General features: G+C 42.4%; 1 protein-coding gene and 1 long non-coding RNA gene across 2 annotated transcripts; both read right to left on the bottom strand.

The window, feature by feature from the left end:
* Positions 1–1,660: 1,660 nt before the first annotated feature.
* LOC137843103 (uncharacterized) lies at positions 1,661–4,836 on the bottom strand. Its single transcript, XR_011089362.1, has 3 exons — positions 4,590–4,836; positions 3,773–3,906; positions 1,661–2,360 (listed from the first exon to the last, which is right to left on the bottom strand). It is a non-coding gene; the product is annotated as an uncharacterized lncRNA (long non-coding RNA).
* Positions 4,837–6,526: 1,690 nt separating this feature from the next.
* Positions 6,527–13,874, bottom strand: LOC137843107 (ATPase family AAA domain-containing protein 2-like). The gene is made up of 4 exons (XM_068657943.1): positions 13,760–13,874; positions 13,207–13,333; positions 12,053–12,236; positions 6,527–6,801 (listed from the first exon to the last, which is right to left on the bottom strand). The coding sequence occupies exons 1-4, from the start codon at positions 13,872–13,874 to the stop codon at positions 6,592–6,594; spliced, it is 636 nt and encodes a 211-aa protein (XP_068514044.1). The 3' UTR covers positions 6,527–6,591.
* Between the last annotated feature and the right edge of the window lie 8,188 nt (positions 13,875–22,062).

The raw sequence follows: 22,062 nt of genomic DNA, 5'->3' as shown, positions 1-22,062 counted from the left end.
GATGGGTGAGCAATGTCTGATGGGTAGGGCTCAGAGGGTTATGGTAAATGGGGCTACATCAGGCTGGTGGCTGGTCACCAGTGGGGTCCCCCAGGGCTCCGTTTTAGGGCCAGTTCTTTTCAATGCTTTTATAAACAATTTGGATGGAGGACTAGAAGGTGTTTTGAGCAAATTTGCTGATGACACTAAACTTGAAGTTGTTGACTGTTGAGGGTGGAAAGGCCTTGCAGAGAGATCTGGACAGATTGGAGAGCTGGGCGATCACCAACCGCATGAAGTTTTACAAGAGCAAGTGCCGGGTCCTGCACCGGGGACGGGGCAACCCTGGTTATATGTACAGACTGGGCGATGAGATGCTGGAGAGCAGCTCTGCAGAGACGGATCTAGGGGGGTCGTGGTTGACAGCAAGTTGAGTATGAGCCAGCAGTGTGCCCTGGCAGCCAGGAGGGCCAACCATACCCTGGGGTGCATCAAGCACAGCACTGCTAATCGGTTGAGGGAGGTGATTGTCCTGCACTGCTCCGCGCTGTGCGGCCTCACCTCGAGCACTGTGTGCAGTTCTGGGCACCACAGTACAAAAAGAACATTAAACTGTTGGAGAGTGTCCAGAGAAGAGCTACGAAGATGGTGAAGGGCCTTGAGGGGAAGACATATGAGGAGCGGCTGAGGGCACTGGGCCCGTGCGGCCTGGAAAGGAGCAGGCTGAGGGGAGACCTCATCGCGGTCTACAGCTTCCTCATGAAAGAATCATAGAAACACAAGGTTGGAAAGGACCCACAAGATCATCTAGTCCAACCATCCTTCTATTACCATTACTACCTATTACTAAAATAGCAGTAAGTACAAATGAAAGCTTAAGAACACTTTCTATTACTATAAAAATAAATAATTTGTAATACATGGTTAGTAATATTTAGCAAACAGTGTGCTACCACCATCACAACGGCCTATTACCCCTTCTAGCTTCAGAGGCATCCTTATACATCCAAAATAGAGAGGAGGATATAAACTATATGGATCTCTCTCAGCAGTGGTTTCACAACAATTAGAAGGAAGAAACAGTTGCTGAGAAGCCACAACAAGCTCAAGTTAATTTCTGGACTTTGAATTTCTGGACTTCTGGACTCCTTAAGTTCTCTCTCTCTCCATACAGTAGAGCACGCTCCTGACTAACTTGTACAGTGCACTCTGAATAGGAGAGATTTGTTTGCCTAAGCTAAAGGAAGAAATAGAAAACCAAGAAAGCTACTTAACTTTTAACACTTAAATTAAATGTTAAGTTACAAAAGTTCACAGGCCATGAGATAACATAAATAAATCCATTCTTGAGCTAAAAGATCTCATTTTTTTTTTCAGGAGCGGCCTCCTTGAATCTAAATAATCCTCTCACAGGCAGAACAGAGTGTCTGTTCTAACTCTTTATCAGATGTGGAAGAAGAGATCGAGATGACCAGTGCCTAAAAAAAAGAGGCACTCTCTTTTCAAGGCAGACTGATCGGCACAACAAATTTCATCTGTTCTCAAGCACAAGCATCTCTAAGATAAATGGGTTCAAGGATCTTCAATGTGAAGAGTGAATATCCAAGCGTATACTGGGAACACCTGACTTGGACCATGGACGCCTCACACAGATTTCTGAGGAGTTCGGACAACTCCGAAATCATCTTTTACAGGAAGAGACCAGAGAATTTGACTCAGTGTAAAACTGGCACAGGCAGAAATCTCCCCAATTACAGATGCTCAAGCGCATTAGTTAAAAAGAGATTAGAGTGTGACTAGAGAGAAGTCTCAAACTCTTGTTATATACTTAAATTTCTCTCCAAGGATGGAACAACTGCTATCACCGTGCATGACTGGCTGTAGAGGGAGAGAGCGAGTGAAAGACTTAGAAAAGCACCTTCCCTTCGTAGTCCTCCCGCTCCCAAAATGGTTCCCAAGGAAAACTACTGACAGACTAAGGTTAACTGCTTTGAAAGGGCTGTGTGGGTGGACCCATTGTCTTCAAGTTCAAGCTTTTTCCTGCAGAAACTGCCAACAGTTATGCCAAATATAACAATTGTTTTGCAAGGTGGATAAACGTCTTCCAGACTGAAAGGGAGAAGTCGTACTGTTGTTGTCTGTGCACAGACAGCTAAGCAGTGAAGAGCAATGCTAAACAACCATGATACCCCAGAACACACAAATACTGCGTAACAGTGACAGAAAGTGCTAGAATTCAAAACAAAAATTACCTCCACCAAATCGGTTTTGTCGTAGTCTTCTCTCTGGTTGTAAATACACTGATTAATGACGCCATATACTTTTTCCAGGTGATAAATGTCAAATCCCTTCGTTATCTCAGTGACAAAGCATAACAATTTCTGAAGACAACAATGGAGCAAAACAACAACTTTAGAATAGTACAAGATCCTTTGACTACGCTCTATATGTTTTCGGAGGTTGAACAGTAACAATACAAGTGAGAGCCTACTTTTTCCTACGCTATTAAATAAAATGTGACACTTCAGAGAACAGATTAAATATCCCATGAGATTTCAGCAGGGAAAATGAGTTAATTTTTCATATTTCAGAGAAAGGAAAGGCTGAAATTTCGGACAATCTTTTACTACTAACCAATCTATCACATCAATGGTTGTAATTGCAAGTCGACTGCTCCCAAAGCAGCAGGGAATGACACGATCCTCTTTGTAGGACAGCTGCTGCCACAGCAAAGCCACTGTTGCATTTCATTAGAGAAGCATTGCAGCAGCGCGGGGCACTGTAAAAAGGCTGCAGATCTTGTAGATACAGCTGTGCCAGCTGGAAAAGGAAGCACCCTTAGGTGATTACCTTTACCCACGTGTGCCATGCCTACAACTCTGCTGGCAGAACAGATTGCTCAAACGCCCAGAGCAAAGGTGGATTAGTTTGCTCAATCCTACCTTTAAATTCAGGGGTGGGTAAATAGCAAAGTGACTGCTTGTAGCAATCACCTCTCTCTCACACAGTCATTTCTATTACCAAAGATGCAGAGATGATAATCTCTGGCACAGCAACAGTGACAAGCTAGTGGCAGCACCTTCTTCCACTGCCACAGCTGTCCATTACCTGTGTGAGCCTGCAAGCACGTAGCTTTAGGGAGCAGCCATACCAAATGGAAATACTACTGCCCCTTGGAAATAATGCTGCTTATCATCTTATCAGCAAACTCTGCCTCCTTCATGTATATATATATATATATATATACACACACACACAATATAAGAAATTCTAATACTGCACTTTCAAGGAATTTCAGAAAAGTAGTCACTTCTCCATGGCTAGCTAGTTTACGTCAACCTGCTAACTTCAGGTTTAATATCATCACTGCAAGAAATAAAGATCCTTTTCAGGTTCTTAATACATCAAAGCATGAAAAAAAATCCCCAAATAAAAGCCCTCAAACCCATCATAAGAATTATGAATCATTAAAATGATATCCATAATAGTACTAGCAGGTTGTCAGTGTGGTATTTTAAAATTCAGCAAGGCCTTTTGTCTTAAAAATTAGGCAAAGAATCTGTCTCCTAAACTACAGATGACCAGAAGCAAATGGTAGCCTACAGAAATCTCCATGAGGTGTGGAAACTAAACAGTCACAGTGCATTACAGGCTGAATTATTTCACTATCTGTATGTCCTTCCAATTAATTGTTTTAATTGGCATTGGTTAACAATGGGCTTAATTTGCTATTTTACATGACGCAGGAATATGTCCTATTTGAGCATTAAAAAAAAGCTGAAATTAGACATACTTTGAGCTCATAGCGATCCACAATAACTATGTAGTCTGTCTCCGTAGGGACTTGTACAGTGTTCTCATCACTTATCTGTTGTTGGTCTTCTTCCCAAGAACGTTCAGGAGTCACCGCTTGAAATGCCCAGGAATCTGGAAGGACACAGATTTCTTCAGTCAGGTTTTCTGTTTATCTAGAATACAGTCTCAGTGAAGTATCCTGTACCTGCCAAACAGTCTCTTTCTACAAATACAGAGAAAGAATTGTTATCGTCTTCACTGAGAAATACTTGGCTTCTCCCTTCTTTCCAGCTAAAGTCACTGCTCCACAAAAATTAGAAACTAAGACAAAAAAAGCAAACAAAAATACCCACAAACAAACCAAAAGCACTAATGAAAAGCTTAATAGTGGAAAAAAATAGTCATGTTGCCAATTCAGGTTAGGGAACACATCTTAGAGTACAACATTAGGGCTTAAGTCTCCTATTCCACATGTTACTCTGGATCCACGCATCTTGAAGTGCAGCTTTTTCACCTAAGCTGCTCGTTATTGGAAAGCACCTCGTACAATAAAAGAATGTCAGTGACTGCTGGCTTTCAGTTAGGTACCATTAGAAAAAAACAGACTTCAGAATCAAAAAAACAGCACCTACAGAAACATGCGGGCTTGGCTTGCACAATTAGAGGAGCAACATCATTACGGAATAAACTGTGTGATGACTTTTGAGAGCTGTAACAGAAAAAATAGAGTGAAATTGAAGGCTAAAGCTAATAAATAGTGCAATCCTCCTCAGCAAGAATAAGGTGCTAAAGGATCCGTTGGACTTCTCCCTTACCATTTGAACTTGGATTTTCATTAGTTATAGTTCCCCATCTTGGTGGGGAATATCCACAAAGCTTAGCACTTTCCTTCTCAGTGTTAAGTTTTACTTGACATATGTCAGAAACATGTTTGTCCACAAACTCTTCTTCATCACTATCGTTTTGGTCATCTGTTGGTACTCTGTTCTCTGTATCGAATTGAGAACTCCTTCTTCGCTTTGCTGCAGCATGCGCACAGTTGTTCCTTCTGCACTTTCTTTCTGACGCACCTACAAAGAGACAGCATAAAAAAGTAATCCAAAACATAACCAAAAGAATTCTTTCTTCAAAATCCATTATCTTCATCTTACTTGACTGACAAGGAAAACAAAAGAACTGAGCTACCACTGCCTACATATGCTGAGAAAAGAGTTGAAAGTTAATGGGGTCAGTTTGCTATTAAGATTAAAAACAAGCAAACAAACCACACACACTGCCATGGAATTTCATTCACTAAACAGTCACTTTCAGGATTTTACATGCTGAGGATTCTTACTTTGGATTGGCAGTATTAATACAACGTGAGGTTATTTGATAAAGTCACTGTCTTACTGCATGAACTAATACAGATGAACATCATAAAAGCCTCTGGAAATAAGCTCACCTTCGAGTCTGGTATCAAGCTGAAGACTTCAAAAGCTGAATACATGTTTGGAAGAGATTAATTAATGAGACAATTTTAAGGGAATATTCAAAGGAGAAAAAACGTGAAGACTTATACCTCGTATGCTTCCTGATTCGGTAAACCTTTTGTGAAAAAACAAACTTTGTGGTTTTGCCCAACATTCGTAGTATTCATATAGTATTGCAAAAGGATATGGGTGGAGTCCATGGCAAAATTCCCACTCTCACGAGTTAGACTTCCCTCCTTCAACTGGAAATCACAGTATGAGGTAGCTAAGATTTTAGCATTTGGGGAAGGGAGGGGTGGAGTGGGGGTAAAAATACCATTTTGCATAATTAAAAACTAGTTAAGTATTCAGAAACTGCCATCCACAACATTTTTTACCTCAAGAATTAGCAATTTAGGGGCGACTAAATGGCAATTGGGCCGTCAAAGTTTTTGTTTGTTTGTTTTGTTTTATTTTGTTTTTGTTTTTTTTTTTGTTTTTATATCGTAAACCAACTTTCTTTGAACTTTAATTCATAACTATATTGAATGGATGACCTCTGGATTTCTCTCTCACATTTTGAAGTAAATTTGAAAACAAAATACCTCTGGCATAAAGAGCCAGGCATCAGAGACACCTGTTGCGCCTCAAGAACAGAGAAGGTATGAATGACAAGAGCAGCTGAATAAAATGCAACTTACCATTAGAAATGGGTGTACTGGCATCTACAGGTGCCGCTGTCATCGCCTCATTTTCATTACTCTCTTCATCTGGTTTGTCGTCTTCAGTAGCAGGGTTCTGCTGTGGTGACTTTGAGTTGTCACATGGAGCACATGCTGGAGAGGTGCGACCTTGCAATAAAGAATAGATACCAAAGATCTTCGTTGTGCATTTTCAGTTACAAATGCAGAGACAAGTCTTAAAATCCTTAGCGTTAAAGCACGTACCTCTTTTCTCACGAGATTCTTTAATTTGTTCACAAAGTCGTCCAAACTCTGTATCCATTTTGTTCCTCACCATTGAATATGCAGTGTCTTGCAAAACATAGGCTCTGTGACAATCTGAAATATTACACACTTTAACTGAATGTTGTCTACCAACCAATGAAACTGTTTTGATCACAGAAAAAAATTGCTTTCTTCATAGGTTGGTTCCGAAAGGTTATCTCAGTGAATATTTTCAACATATCAACATAGAAGTTAATTAAAACAAAAGCACTAGTTCCTTGGGAACATTTATATCACAATTCCATGCCCAAGTAGCAAAATGATAAAATATTTACAATGTGGTAAGAGATGTTCTCTGTGGATGTCCAAAATCATCGAATCCATCCAAAGTCTATTGTCCGCACACAGCATTTATCCATCTATACGTTTGACAGATTTTTTAAACTAGGGCTAAAAAGCACATCCTCACTTGTAGATCTTTGATCTGGGTAGTACTCTAAGGCATTGTTACAGATTAGATCGATGTCCTTCAGATAGTCTCCTGCAGCGGGGTACTGGCACGAGTCAATTTGAGTCAGAACTGTTGAAAGATCCATCGGGTCTTTAATCCTTGTGGCATAGTCAGGTACCTGCAGATCAAATACAAGCATTCAGAGGTTTTCTTAACCTTGCACACTGTCTACCAAAATTACTCTGAAAACTTTAAATAAACGACTTCCTAAAAACCCTGAACATTTGCGATGCATCAGAAGATGCTGAAATTAACCAGTTTGCTTCTCAAAAATGGAAGGGCTCTTTCAACTGGCATTAGAGCTGCTAGGAGAGGACAACAAGAAGTAGGGAGGTCAGAAGCACGTGCATGGTACAGAAGAAACACTGAGGGTGGGAGATTCATTTCACTTTGCTTCAGAAAATCACAACAGTGAAAGCTGAGTAAGCCATCCGACATTCTTTTTGCTGTCGACATTGAGGAAAAGGTGCATGAATTGCACCTGTGAAGTACCTATTGCAGGCATCTACTTTAGAATGAGATAACTGGGCCCAGAGGTGCTGATTTCTTCCCTCAGACCATAAGAGGAGGCTAATGACTAGTTCAGATGAAGACATACGTATCTGTCTAGATTTTTCACAGCTCAAGAACCTAGGAGAAAAGGGGAAGAAAAGCCAGTGGATGCCCACATGAAGAGGCCTTTGCTGATCCGCAGGTATAGTCAAGTTACACCTGTCTTTGAAATATACGCCCCTAGTTTAGGCTTATCTAATCAATTAAGGAGAAAAAGGGATCTAAGCAGCCAATTGGAGGAAAAAGAAAACACACTGCACTTATGGTTGATTCCTCTTGAGGAGTTCCAGATGAAACAGAGAACAGGATCTCAAAACTTATTTTTACAAATTGCTGCTCCTATTCCTGTTCCCACAGGAACTGACAGTCCAATAAAGGGCTTTAGACTTCATTAAAGTAGTCCTGTAAGTACTGTTTGTAATTATAAGGAAAGATCTCTGTGCTTTTCAGTGCTGTGACATGCCTACATATCAAAGCCTTTTCACGAGCAGACTGTGTTGGCATTTGGACTGGCTTTTTAGAATGAAACCAGGGCTTTCAGTGAATAATCCAGTAAGAGACATCTGAGAGTCAGCAGAAGTAAAAGCACTGCCTCTGCTTCTTGCAAAATCCTAATAGTGCAGCCCTAAAAACAAAGTTGAACCTTCCCCAAAACGCTGAGAAATACAAATGCTGAGAAGTTACAGACACACACAGATCAGCACTAGTTTACCTTCTGTGGGTCAACGGGCTTTGCAAATTCCCTGAAACGTCTGTCAGTGGCAGGTCTGTGAGTAACGTCCCTCAAGAAAATTCTAAGTTCACGCAAGGTATCCTCCTCTTCCTCTTCCAGCATCCCTACTTCTTCCTCTTGTGGCTTCTGAGGCTCACCTGGTGGTGCTACAAGCAGGACTTCCAATGTCCGATCAACTTCAATTAATCAGGAAAAATTAGCCAATTTACAGTACTCAAATATAAGCATATGACAAATTACTGACAGAAAATGACCACCAAAGCAAATCCCAAAGAGCTAGTAACTTAGATAGGAAAGTTTTAGATGTACTTCTTATATCCTCCTCACCTGTTTTCTTTACAGGCTTAGCCACTCGATTTAGAATTAGGTCCTCAAAAAAAAGCTGCTCTCTCTGCCCTACCAGGCAACTCAATATTGCACACTTCTCCAAATTCCTTATTAAATAATTTTTGGATCTAAAGCAGAAGGAGGAAAGACATTTCAGATTTAAGGTCACAAAAACTCATATTCTATTCCAAAAAGATGAGTACCTTTTAAAATGAATAATAACCTGAAGAACACAAACTGAAAAAAGTTATCTTCCTGGCCTTAAAAGGCTACATTTTCACAGGCTGGCACGGCAAATTCAAATATCACCTTTAAGAATCACCTGTAGAATTAAATCTTGGTGAAGGGATTGTACGCTACACTGATAAAGTAATGCCTTTCACCACATCTGTCGCGTTAAAGGGGTGTAGCTGATTAACCGTTACGGGCCCGGTTGGATTCAGAGTACTGAACCAGTCAGACATTCACCAAAAACGCATTAATGGTCTGGGGGTCCGTTCGGACATTCACCAAAAACGTAATAACCGCCTGGGGGTCCGTTCAGACATTCACCAAAAATGCATTAACCGTCTGGGGGTCTGGTTAGATTCAGAACACTGAACTATCACGGATAACCACCCTCACCCTAGTTGCATTTAATGAGAGCTCTCACAATGCAATCAAGTATGGTTTATTACAGCAACAGATAATCAGGTTCTTTTGGATTGCCGGTGATAGTGACTATCTGCAAAAGCAAGCTAGTATGCATGAAATACACAGGTGTTATAGGTGTTACAGATGTTATACAGGTGTTGTAGGTGTTACAGATGTTATAGATGTTATAGATGTTACAGATGTTACAGATGTTATAGGTGTTATAGGTGTTACAGGTGCGCAGCCTAGAAATAAACGCGTTAAAAGATTATAAGCAAGTATTCAGATCTCACCCAAAGGCGTCCCAATGGGGGGGGAAGAGAGGCTCAGCCCGTCGACTGATCCCAGGAGTCAGGAGGTCCTAAGGATGTTGTATGTCCTCGGGATGGTATCTCCCCTGACGATGGTATCTTCCCTAACATCCCCTCTCTCTTGGGCCAATTTATATTATTTTCTATCTTTTAGGTGGAGCTTGAGTGGCTTTAGTCAAGCATATCTTAGGTATGATTGGTGTAAAGTTTTCCCGTCTCCGTTTAAAGTAATAGGCTCCGAGAAATTCAGAGCGCATGTTCAGTGAGGGGTGGTCGCACCTTGGAGGCGGGTAGCTTTTGGGATGGAGGTGTGTTTTGGTATTATAATGATATTATAATGAGCAAAAAGTACACTAGGGTACAGCATTTGTTAAAACATGACAGGTCTTTGGCTTAGGGTGGCAAAAAGTGCAGCTTTGTGCACAAGAACAATCGAGGCCCCACCTGATTACAGAGCCTAGCCGTGGTGTCTCCACTCCACTCCACGCTCTGTGGTGTTCCTTAGAGCTAGCACACCAAGTTTCCCCAGCGCGATAGCATCTAAGGTTGGGAGCCTAGGGAACGCTCAGGTAATGCAGTTATGCCCTACCCTGAAAGCCTCTTCAATGCTGTACCTTTTTCTTAAAAGCATGAATGTTAGTTTTATTTTCCTAGTTACTTCAGGCAATTACACCACAACATCCAACATCGCTTCCTTTGTATTTACTTGCCTTGCTGCATCCTTTACTTAGAACCTTTATGGCTATAGAGGGAAGAGAAAGGCTTCAGCAGACAAGTGAGGGTTTTTTGCTGAGTTTTTATTTCTCTACCAAAAGGTGTCTGAAGTAGCTAGTACCTCTACGTCTTCCTCCATTTTCCATTTCTAGTATTAAAAGGTAGGTAAGGAATTTCACTACTTATTTTAGAAGGAATTTAGAACCTGTACAAAAACTTCTGTGGGAACTCAAGCACTTTCAAAGCAGTTGATAATAAACACGTCTAGGTAAGACCTGTTCTCTTCCCCCAATAACTGAGACAAAATAATCGCAATGAGAACAGCGTGTTCCTGTTTTGGGCACCTTCCCTTAATGTAAACTCTCAGAAGTCAATGAAGTTCTGCATGTACTTTTACTGCAGTTTATTTAGGAATACAACTAGAATTTGATTCCAAAGTTACTTGAGCAGAAATTGGAACTCAGCTTCCCAGCTTGGAAAGCTTTGGCCTATATGAAGAAAGAAACTGATTTTTTTTTTTTTTTAAATCAAAGTGTTTCAATTCTCTACTAAATTGCATTATTAGCAGTTTACCCAACATAGCATGGAATGGCAGACTGTCAGAAGAAATCTTCAGTAAAAACATCCTCTTGTCATTTCAAGCACTGCATATTCTTGACTGAACCACTTTGTAGCCACCGGAATTATTGTATTAATTTATTATTTGCATGCGTGAGAAGGGGGTGAAAGTCACTTGCTTGACTCAGAAAAAACCTTAAGCAGATGCTTTCACAGTATTCTTTTTCTCTAAGCAAATTTTAAGTGATTTGTTAGGGTGCCTGAGTAATAACAGTAGGCATTTAAGAAAGCACAGCATTTTGATGCTGAAAGCATTCATAAATTACAAGAAACTGAAGAAATCGTAAGAAAAGTATTGACAAATACCTCTTCTGGGAGATCCGAGTGACGTACATCAGACGTAGCAAGCAGCAAAACTGGTGAAAATGCTGGAAGAGTTAGAGTTAGAAAAGTAAGTTTCAAGGCAGGTCCAACGTTGTCCCACCATAAATGGATATCTGGGACATAAATTATGCTTGGTGCTGTCTTCTGAGCATTTTGGATCAGCTAGTGAAAAGGAAAGCTTGGGTAAGAAAACTAAAACACGTAGAATAACCTGTTAATACATAGCTACATAGCCACCTGACTGCCCCGTGAAATGAAACTATGTGAACAGAGTGGCAAGCATCCTTTCACGTAAGGAATTTCTCTGTGCACCCTTTCAGATTACCCGTATTCGAAGAACTCTAGTCAGAAGATGGGAAGGATATATTCAGGCAGTGGCTAGACACCGTAGCTATATGGCCACAGCCACAATCTTCGCATAACAAAGAAAGGAAATGTCCCTCTTATGGGACACATCAGTATTCAGTCATGTAACATGTCTGTCCTTACTTGTATGGCTCTCAAATGTTTCCACTAAAGGTAAAAATATTTTAAGGTAGTGATGCCAAACAATAAAATGGATTTCCTGCCTAAAAGTAAAAACACCAAATCTGTTCATTTTTTCTAGTTAAAACCACATCAGCGTGCAAATGAAGTGTTTTGTGAATGTTAATGCTTTTATTGCACATACTGCAATGGCACAAGTTGTGTATGCCCGTGTGAAAACAAAATAAACAGAAGCCCCAAACCTTGGTTGCCTTACTAATATAATTTAGAAGAAGGCTACAAAAAGTAGCCGACGTGCAGTCTGATACAGAGCCATCTACTGGGAGCACACAGTGTTAGGAGGCAATGAGAACTACTTTCTGGATCCCAGGGAGATGAGCAGCATTTCTTTCCACAAAGAGATGTTTATTAGCAACACCGCCCAGCTTCCTGAGCTGCTAGCAACATCATCACTGTAAAATTGGGTATGGAAAATGTGGACATGTACAACATCCAGATTGTTTGTGGTTTTGTCTAAAAGAAAAGGGGATTTTCAGACAGAAGCAAACATCCCAGCACATTAAAACAACGCCACCTCCATTACCAATGAATTTTGCTCACCTTACTTGCAACTCGATTGATCCTTTACATACAGTCAGTGAATCCGATGAGAATAAAAAGAAAAAAGGTACCTGTCCGCAGATTTCTTCTGGCGGTGCAATGTTTGTAAGCAGAACAGAAAGGTCCAGGGTGTGAACGGGAAACTTCTCCAAAGCGTGCAACACCGCGGGTGCCACGTAAGAAACCTGGCCATACCCTTCTTTTCCTACTATTAGCAGACGGGGCCGGCATGATGTTGGTTCACAGAAAGCACTCCTAGAACAAGAGTTAAGAAAACAAGTTTATAAATGAGGTGCTGAATAGACACACACAGATGTTCCAAGTAATTTTCCTATAGACTTTCTTTTCCATCCCCAAATAATCCAAATGGTAGCGGTACATTAAATACATGTAAGATTTCCAGTTAAGTTATTCAGTCATTCCAATTGTTTCATCTTCTTCCCTTGTGTTTCCTATTCTTTACTAAACCAAGACTGCAAATTAATATCCCTGCAATCTTGCTTTACTACTAGGAAATAAATTTGTGAGGAGCATTTGTTTCCCCACTACAATCAGGCTGTACCTTTGCTGGCTTAAATCAAAGATGCTAGAGACTTCGCCTTGCTCTAGAGGACAGAAAATCTTCTGGACAGCACAGCAATAGAAACTGAGAAAAATAACCGATCCAGCTGTGACAACATGATCTAACTTTCCAACTGTGGGCTTGCATGACTTCCATACTAAAATACCACAAGATTAACACAACTTGGTGGCTTAACAAATAAAGACACCGTTCAATTTTTTCTCAAGGTGTTTTAACAAGCCATTTCTCAGTTTTCTTTCTGCTACATAATTCACTACTGGTTTAACACTCCTGGAAAACAGAAGGGCAAAAGGTGGCAACACAAACCTATAAAGTTGGGGTATTTTTAGCAGACAGGACATTTATGTGGTCTTGAGTCTTTCAAAGAATGCCATGGATTAAGTCAACGTGTTCTGGTAGTCTACGGATCACTTTGGCTTAGGAAGAGAAGCCTGGGCTTTTCAGTTTGGTCATTCAGAGCAACTTCATTACAACTTTAGTCCCTTCACCCTTTCTTCTTGTGAATACCAAGCACCCCTTCAACACACAAACTTGATGTTACCCCTTCGTCTACCACCCCTCGCACTTTTAACAGCTGGAACTGTTTACAAAGACTCAGCAGTCCTGAAAATTTAAACATAACAGGGATCTATCTTTCTTTACCTGCTGAAACAGAGGCGTTTTTTCTCTGGTCCGTCAGGCATTCCATCTTTTAATTCATCTCCAGAAAGCAAGGATGCATCGTCATCACTGTCGAACATATCATCTTGTAAAATAGGATTTAAATGGTCTGAAAGACAAAAGAGGTTTGTTAACTTTCCTGAATAGCCTTTGTCTCGTTCTCTTACATTAATACAGCTTCTAAATCAGTGCCAAAACCCTTTCTTCATTTGAGAGCACACACTGAAAGCTATTTCCTAGAGTTCATCCCACCACAGATCTAAGGAGATGGCACAAGACCCTACAAAGCTGTACTAAGTCCCACTGATGTGTACGTATAAGGTACGCTACTCTTGGTGATTTTTTTCTCCCCCTTAGAAGAAAGGAGATTACGAACAATTTCTGCAGTTGCTAAATAGCTAAAAAAAAAAAAAAAAAAAAAAAAAAAGACCATTTCTTTCTGGAGGAGGTTCCCACAATGAAAGCACGGGGATTAAGGAAGTGATGGCCACAGAATTCCATTCATCTAGTAAATATCGATGCTAATTGATCTCACGTGCACATGTATAGTACGATCCACAAACATTTAAATTAGGAGACTGGTTAAAAATGATGATAGCTAAAACAATATTTAGCTTAGACCAGTTATACTTGTATCCTGGTCCTGACATTCTTCAGAAAGGAATTAGAAACATTGACCTAGAAATGCTTCCCCTCCAAATATCTGAGTTTTTATTTTTTAAAGAAAAATAGGTGCCTTATACTTCAAACCTCAAGTCAACCTCTACAAATGCTAATTATCTTAGCTGCCATCAGAAGCAGGATGCTTCAGTAGAGAATGCATTATCCTTTACTGTGTATTGAGTCATTCAGAGCTTCCATTTGGCATTTCAGTTTCGAATCCAGAATAAAACCTATGCATTATCTTCCAGACACGCCCAAAAGAAAGACATGCACATGCAAATAATAAAATTCTACCATCATTATGTCTGAAAGGTTTAAGTTGATTGCACAAACCACAAGTTTTTGCTTTAGCAGAATTATAAAGAAGTGGATGCTGTGGTTATACCTTGCTGTCGGTCCTCCTTTAGTGCAAGCTGTGCATGCGGGGAGATCTTCTGCACAACTTGTAAAATATTCGCTACTGATCTTTTAAAAAGTGGCTTGAAAATGGGTGATAGTGCTTGTCCGGGTGAAGCCACGATCCTGTTTGATGCCGGAACAACCTTCTTCAGAGCCATGAAAAAGTCCTTTGCTTTTATTTTAATAGAATTAACGTCTAGTAGCAACTTCTCCCTACTTGCATAAATCTGAGGATAGCATCGGCGTAGAGAGCACAGCACAGCTTCAGTACATAAAGATTTGATATCTGCACCACAGTATCCTAACAAACAAAAATCAAACATTATATCAGTCAAGGCCCAGGTTTACAACATGCAACATTTAAAGAATTTGTAATGCCAAAACCAAACAGGTTAACAGGGAATTCAAAGTGCTACCGCTCTGCAGGGAAGTTTCATGTTGCGCACTGTCTGATATCCTGCGCTTATGCAGCTGAAGCAGACTCTTCATCAAAAACTATACTCTTGAGGAAGATGCCCCAGAACCATTTAACGTTCTCAGACAACAAGAGGAACGACAACAAAGAGTAAATAGATGAAAGCATCTAACTCTGATTGCTATGAAGGCGTGCCAGCTGCCTCGTTGACTAGTTGTGCAGCAAGGCACAAGAGCTTGGGTACTGCCTGGTACAAGCTAAGGTTCTTTACAACTTGGTCACAAGCAAGAATCCATTTTGGTTTCAGTCTTACCAATGCATTTCTCAGCTAGTTCATCAAGCAACATGTCCAGTGGCTTAGGGGTCCAGTCACGAGTATGAATCTTGAAAATTTCTTTTCTAGCCTGGAAGCAAAATCATTGCATTTTAGCTTGTCCCAAGTTTTCCTTAAAAATACCAACAAGAAACAAACAAACCAAAAAGCAAACAAACAAACAAACAAACAAAAAAAACAGTCCTCCCTCAAAACCCCTCATCTATTAATACGCTTTTCTTACTTGCTCAACTTTCAAGTATTTTACAGTTATTTAATATACACTCTGCATTTTCAACCAGGAAATTGAATATTTCTTATTTTTTATAATGAACTTTTTCTAGGAACCTACAATGAAAGAAAAGGCATTTATAGCTTCAATAACAAGTTTCCAAACTACGAGACCTAATGACCCAGAGGAAAATACTGTAATGAAAAATTTATCCAGAAACATTTCTTTGTTGTCCAAAAAACTTCTCTAAAACTTAGCAAGCTTTCATTGTGACAGTCTCATTACTTCATCACATTTACTTTTCAGGCAGTAAATTCACAGAAAGCACTTCCGGCACAATGCTTCAAATTGCTACAATTACTATAAAGAAGAAAATAATTATGACTCAAACTACTACCACTGATCCAGGGCACAATCAAATGCAAACACGTCCCCTATTCATTCATAAGTGAAGGATTGAGACCAAAAACACAACTTCATGATGAAAACACCCAAGTGGACTAAATAATTAAGCAAACAGGTACAACTTTGGGAATGAAAGGTTTGATTATAGAACTAACTACTTGGTGGTATCATCCTGACCATATATATCCAGTACCAGATTTGCCCTCCATGGAACAACGCAGTGTCTCCACATATCACTCTTTTGTTCAAGTTGTCAATTATTTTTTTTTCCTATAAAGTTGGACTTTGCCATGGTAGCACTAACGTTCAATTTAAGTTCTCACCTCTTTATTTGGCAAGTTGAAGAGGAACTCTCTGCCAAAGCGTCCTGGTCTTCGTAAAGCAGGATCTATAGAATCCAGTCTGTTGGTAGCTCCGATTACCATGATCTCCCCTCTGTTATCTATGCCATCCATAAGCGTCAGAAGAGTTGAAACAATGGAACTAATAGAAAAACATAGTTTTTATTTACTGGTTCAGTAAATTTTGTTACATTCCACATGACTTTCTTGATGCCGGAACAACCTTCTTCCTAGTAGTCATTCAAAACTGGGAAAAAAATAGTCTAACAAGTCGGGGTTTTTTTTGGTTTGATAATAAATCTGCAGACTGTTAAGTCTTCAAGCACTTCAAGACTGTTTGAAATAATCTCTACATTAATAGAAAAGGAGTACAGCACACTTCTGCTCAGGAAGAAAATCACGGAAAATGTAAACTTTGATTTTAGATGTTGAATTCGTTGCAGTGAGATCTTCCTCATCGCATGATTCTATTTGGATTTAGACCATATTATCTATGGAGAGACCAAGATTAGGACAAGAACAGCACAGAGTTCAGCATGAAGCCAATCAGGAGCTCAAGTTTGTATTCTTTGTATTCAAGTTGATCCTTCTCTTGCTGGAAGGACCTGCTTTTTGACTCTCCTTCTCTTTGGTAGGACCATCTTCGCTCTTGCTTTGGTAATGCTCTTTCTCAGTGTTTTTCGTCTCGTCCTTTGTACCTTGGCATCTCTCTGCAATAGCTGAGGAGGAAAGGTTTTTAGAGCTACATTCAGTGTCACACTTGAGAGAAGAAGTTTGCCGCAATTTCTCACCAGGCTCAGAAGACTCTTTCCCATACAAAATGTTTTCTTTTGAAATGAGGTCACGTTCTTTTGATCTTCTTGGTGTCTCCTTGTCTCCACTGTCATCACATTGGTACTCTGCGAGGTATTCATCCTTCCCAGTAGATTTCGGAGGGTCCGCGACACTGCACAAAATAAAATCACATTTCTCACTTCTGCTGAAGGACGTGAATATTAAGAGTAAAACCTTCCAAAGGCAAACAAACAAGCAAAAACCTGCGGACTACAGGAACACTCGCAAAGATATGCCATTTAGAAACCTCTCCTGTGATTAGGACACCTTCTGCAGCTCGCAGAGAAAGTGTTTTTTCCCCTCTTGCTTCTGAAGCCATTGCACTACAAAAGCAAACGTATCCGTCTGGGGCCCTCTTTTGAATTCCTCTCCCAAGCCGGGTAGGGCTATGTTTCTGTTTGCTCAGAAAGAGAGAAGACATAGGGTCCAGTGGCATGTAAGGCTGCGTGAAGGCTCCCCTGGGGAGATCAGTTGTACCCAAAGCCTTCCTTTGGGGGTACTTTTGGTTGGACAAAAAGGGCTTTGTACGCATTTTCTGAGGCCCTCTTTAAATTCGCCTCCCATGCCAGGTAGGGTTATGATTCGGATTGCTCAGAAAGAGCGAAGACAGAGGGTCCAGTTGCATGTGGGGCTGTGTGAAGGCTCCGCTGGGGAGTTCAGTTGTACCCAAAGCCTTTCTAAGGGGGCACCTTTGGATGGGCGAAAGGGGCTTTGAACGTATTATCTGGGGACCTATTTTGAATTCCTCTCCCATGCCGGGTACGGCTATGTTTCGGGTTGCTCAGAAAGAGCGAACACAGAGGGTCCAGTGGCATGTGGGGCTGCATGAAGGCTCCCTTGGGGAGTTCAGTTGTACCCAAAGACTTCCTTCGGGGCACTTTTGGTTGGGTAAAAGGGACTTTGTACGCATTTTCTGGGGCCCTCTTTTGAATTCCTCTCCCATGCCGGGTAGGGACATGTTTCGGGTCGCTCAGAAAGAGCAAACACAGAGGGTCCAGTTGCATGTGGGGCTTTGTGAAGGCTCCCCTGGGGAGTTCAGTTGTACCCAAGCCTTCCTTTGGGGGCACTTTTGGATGTTCAAAAGGGTCTTTGAACGCATTTTCTCAGGCCACATTCTAAATTCCTCTCCCATGCCAGGTATGGCTATGTTTCGGGTTGCTCAGAAAGAGCGAAGACAGAGCGTCCTGCTGCATGTGGGGCTTTGTGAAGGCTCCCCTGGGGAGTTCAGTTGTATCCAAAGCCTTTCTAAGGGGGCACTTTTTGATGGGCGAAAGGGGCTTTGAATGCATTTTCTCGGGCGACATTTTCAATAACTCTCCCATGCCGGGAAGGGTTATGATTAGGGTTGCTCAGAAAGAGCAAACACAGAAGGTCCAGTTACATGAGGGGCTGTGTGAAGGCTCCCCTGGGGTGTTCAGTTGTACCCAAAGCCTTTCTAAGGGGGCACATTTTGATGGGTGAAAGGGGCTTTGAACGCATTTTCTTGGGCCCTCTTTTGAATTCCTCTCCCATGCCGGGTACGGCTATGTTTCGGGTTGCTCAGAAAGAGCGAACACAGAATGTCCGGTTACATGAGGGGCTTTGTGAAGGCTCCCCTGGGGAGTTCAACTGTATCTAAAGCCTTCATTTGGGGGCATTTTTGGATGAGTGAAAGGGGCTTTGAACGCATTTTCTCGGGACCTATTTTGAATGCCTCTCCGATTCCGGGGAGGGATATGTTTAGGGTTGCTCAGAAAGAGCAAACACAGAGGGTCCAGTTACATGTGGGGCTGCGTGAAGGCTCCCCTGGGGAGTTCAGTTGTACCCACACCCTTCCTTTGGGGCACTTTTAGATGGGCGAAAGAGGATTTTAACGCATTTTCTGGGGCCCCATTTTTCATTCATCTTAGATTGCAGGTAGGGCTAATGTTTCGGGTTGCTCAGAAAGAGCAAACACAGAGGGTCCAGTTACATGTGGGACTTTGTGAAGGCTCCCCTGGGGAGTTCAGTTGTACCCAAAGCCTTCCTTTGGGGGCACATTTGGATGGGCAAAAGGGTCTTTGAACGAGTTTTATTCGGGCCATATTTTCAATTCCTCTCCCATGCCGGGTAGGGATATGATTCGGGTTGCTCAGAAAGAGCGAAGACAGAGGGTCCAGTTGCATGTGGGATTTCGTGAAGGCTTCCCTGGGGAGTTCAGTTGTACCCAAAGCCTTCCTTTGGGGGCACTTTTGGATAGGCAAAAGGGACTTTGTACGCGTTTTCTGGGGCCCTCTTTTGAATTCGTTTCCAATGCCGGGTAGGGCTATGTTTCGGGTTGCTCAGAAAGAGCGAAGACAGAGGGTCCAGTGGCATGTGGGGCTGTGTGAAGGCTCCCCTGGGGAGTTTAGTTGTTCCCAACCCTTTCTAAGGGGTGTGGTGGTTTTACTCAGGTGGGCAGCCAAGCTCCACCACAACCGCTCTCTCACTCCCCCTCTCCTTAGAAGGGAGGGGGAGAAAATACAACACAGAGAACTCGAGGTTTGAGATGAGAAATGTTTAATTAAAGGGAAAGGGAATGGGAAGGAAAAACAGATACAAAAGAAACAATCAGTCCGTGCGGAAGCACAGAGAGAGAGAAAAATTTTTCTCTACTTCCCATCAGCGAGCGGTGTTCGGCCACGTCCTGGGAAGCAGGGCCTCAAACGCATAGTGGTTGTTCAGGAGGAACAGCCCCCTCCCCCACGAGAGTCCCCCCTTTTATTGCTGAGTGTGACATCAGGTGTTATGGAATATCCCTTTGGTTGGTTTAGGTCAGCTGCCCCGGCAATGTCCCCTCCCCATCACTTGCCCACCCCCAGCCTGCTGGCTCTTGGGGGCTTAGGAGTCCTGATGCTGTGCCAGCACTACGCAGCAATAGACACAACACTGGAGTGATATCAGTGCTGTTCCAGCTATGAGTGCAGAGCACAGCACTGTGCAGGCTGCTGCAGGGAAAAGGTGACTCCAGCTCAGACAGACCCAACACAACTTCCACCCCTTATTCCATAACATTTGTGTCACAATCAGGTACAGTTTAGTATATAGATGTTCTCATCACCATTGTTTTCTGTCCATTGAAGCATTTTTATGTCTGTACTTCTCTTTATTCTATAGGTCTTTTCCCAAAATGCTCATAAAAACTGTTGATGGTTTCAGCTTCATCTGTCAAAGTGGTCACTCAGGGCAGGCGAAGTTGGTTTTCTTGACACCAGCACCAGCTTAGCTCACATCATTGTTGCACTTGCCCGGTTCCTTGCAAAGTTGACCTGTCATTGGTTCTGCAGTGTCCTCCTACAACACATAACTTGGATAACAGATTAATTTTCTCCCAGTGTTAAATCTCCTTGTGGCACACACTTGATATCCCCATCTTTCTGCATTACCCACCAGGTATACTCTGGTCCTTGGGCAAAGACAATCCCACGAGTGGGTTTGCCTTTTCCCATGGCAGGGGCAACCCACACTGCCTTCCCCATCCACTTCCCCACATGCACTACAGGGACTTTAGCTTCTCCCACAGTGTGTAGGGGTTTTGTTTTAGCAGTACCAGGACGGCTTTCAGATCCCCTGTTGTTAACTAGCCAAGTGGCCTCTGGTAGATTTATATCCCAGTGTTTCCATGTCCCAGCACCCAATGCTCGCAGCATAGTTTTTAACAGTCCATTGTACCTCTCAACCTTCCCAGAGGCTTGTGGGTGATAAGGGATGTGGTACACCCATTCAGTGCCATGTCTCTTGGCCCAGGAAGTGATCAAATTATTTCGGAAGTGACTCCCATTGTCGGACTCAATTCTTTCTGGTGTACCATGTCGCCACAGCACTTGTCTTTCCAGGCCCAAGATAGTGTTTCGGGCCGTGGCATGGTTTACTGGATATGTTTCCAGCCACCCAATAGTTGCTTCTACCATGGTGAGTATGTAACGTTTACCTTGGCAGGTTTGTGGAAGTGGTCCGATGTAGTCAATCTGCCAGGCCTCACCATAACGAAATCCAAGCCATCTCCCCCTATTCCAGGGAGACTTTACCCTCATGGCTCGTTTGATTGCAGCACAGGTCTCACACTGATGGGTAACCTGTGTGATGGCCTCAATGGTCAGGTCCACCCCTCAATCACGAGCCCATCTGTAAGTGGCATCCCTCCCCAGATGTCCTGATGTTTCATGGGCCCGTCGAGCTACAAACAGCTCACCCTTACGTCCCCAGTCCAGGTCCACCTGAGCTATTTCAATGTTTGAAGCTCTGTCTACTTCTTCATTATTCTGATGTTCTTCGGTAGCACGATTCTTAGGCATATGGGCATCTATATGATGTACCTTTACAGCCAGGTTTTCTACCCGGGCAGCAATATCTTGCCACAGCGTAGCAGCCCAGATAGGTTTACCTCTGCACTGCCAGTTGTTCTGTTTCCATTGTTGCAGCCACCCCCACAGCGCATTTGCCACCATCCATGAGTCAGTATAGAGATACAGTACCGGCCACTTTTCTCTTTCAGCAATTTCTAGGGCCAGTTGTATAGCTTTCACTTCTGCATACTGACTCGACTCACCTTCCCCTTCCATGGCCTCCACAACTTGTTGTGTGGGACTCCACACAGCAGCTTTCCACTTCCGATGGCTCCCTACCACACGGCAGGATCCGTCAGTAAACAACACATACTGCTTTCTGTCTTCTGGCAACTCATTGTATGGTGGTGCCTCTTCAGCATGAGTTACTTCTTCTGTTGGTGCTCTGAAATCCCTGCCCTTTGGCCAGTCCATAATCTCTTCCAGGATTCCCGGGCGGTTGGGTTTTCCCATTCGAGCCCGCTGTGTAATTAACGCTACCCATTTACTCCACGTAGCATCGGTTGCATGATGTGTAGTGGGGATTTTCTCTTTGAACATCCAATGTAACACAGGTAGCCATGGGGCCAAGAGAAGTTGTGCTTCTGTACCAACAACTTCTGAAGTGGCTCGAATCCCCTCATATGCTGTTAATATTTCCTTTTCAGTTGGGATGTAATTGGCTTCTGATCCTCGATAGCCCCGGCTCCAGAACCCCCAAGGTCGGCCTCGAGTTTCTCCTGGGATCTTCTGCCGGAGGCTCCAGGTGAGCCCATGCTCCCCAGCTGCAGTGTACAGTATGTTTTGCACAGCTGGTCCAGTACGGACAGGCCCAAGGGCTACTGCACGAGCTATTTCTTGTTTGAGTTGTTCAAAGGCCTGTTGTTGCTCAGGGCCCCACTCGAACGAGTTCC

This window comes from Anas acuta, chromosome 21 (genome assembly GCF_963932015.1).
Source record: "Anas acuta chromosome 21, bAnaAcu1.1, whole genome shotgun sequence".
Taxonomy (NCBI): domain Eukaryota; kingdom Metazoa; phylum Chordata; class Aves; order Anseriformes; family Anatidae; genus Anas; species Anas acuta.
Note: the sequence above shows the minus strand (reverse complement) of the source record. Positions and strands in the feature narration are given on the sequence as shown.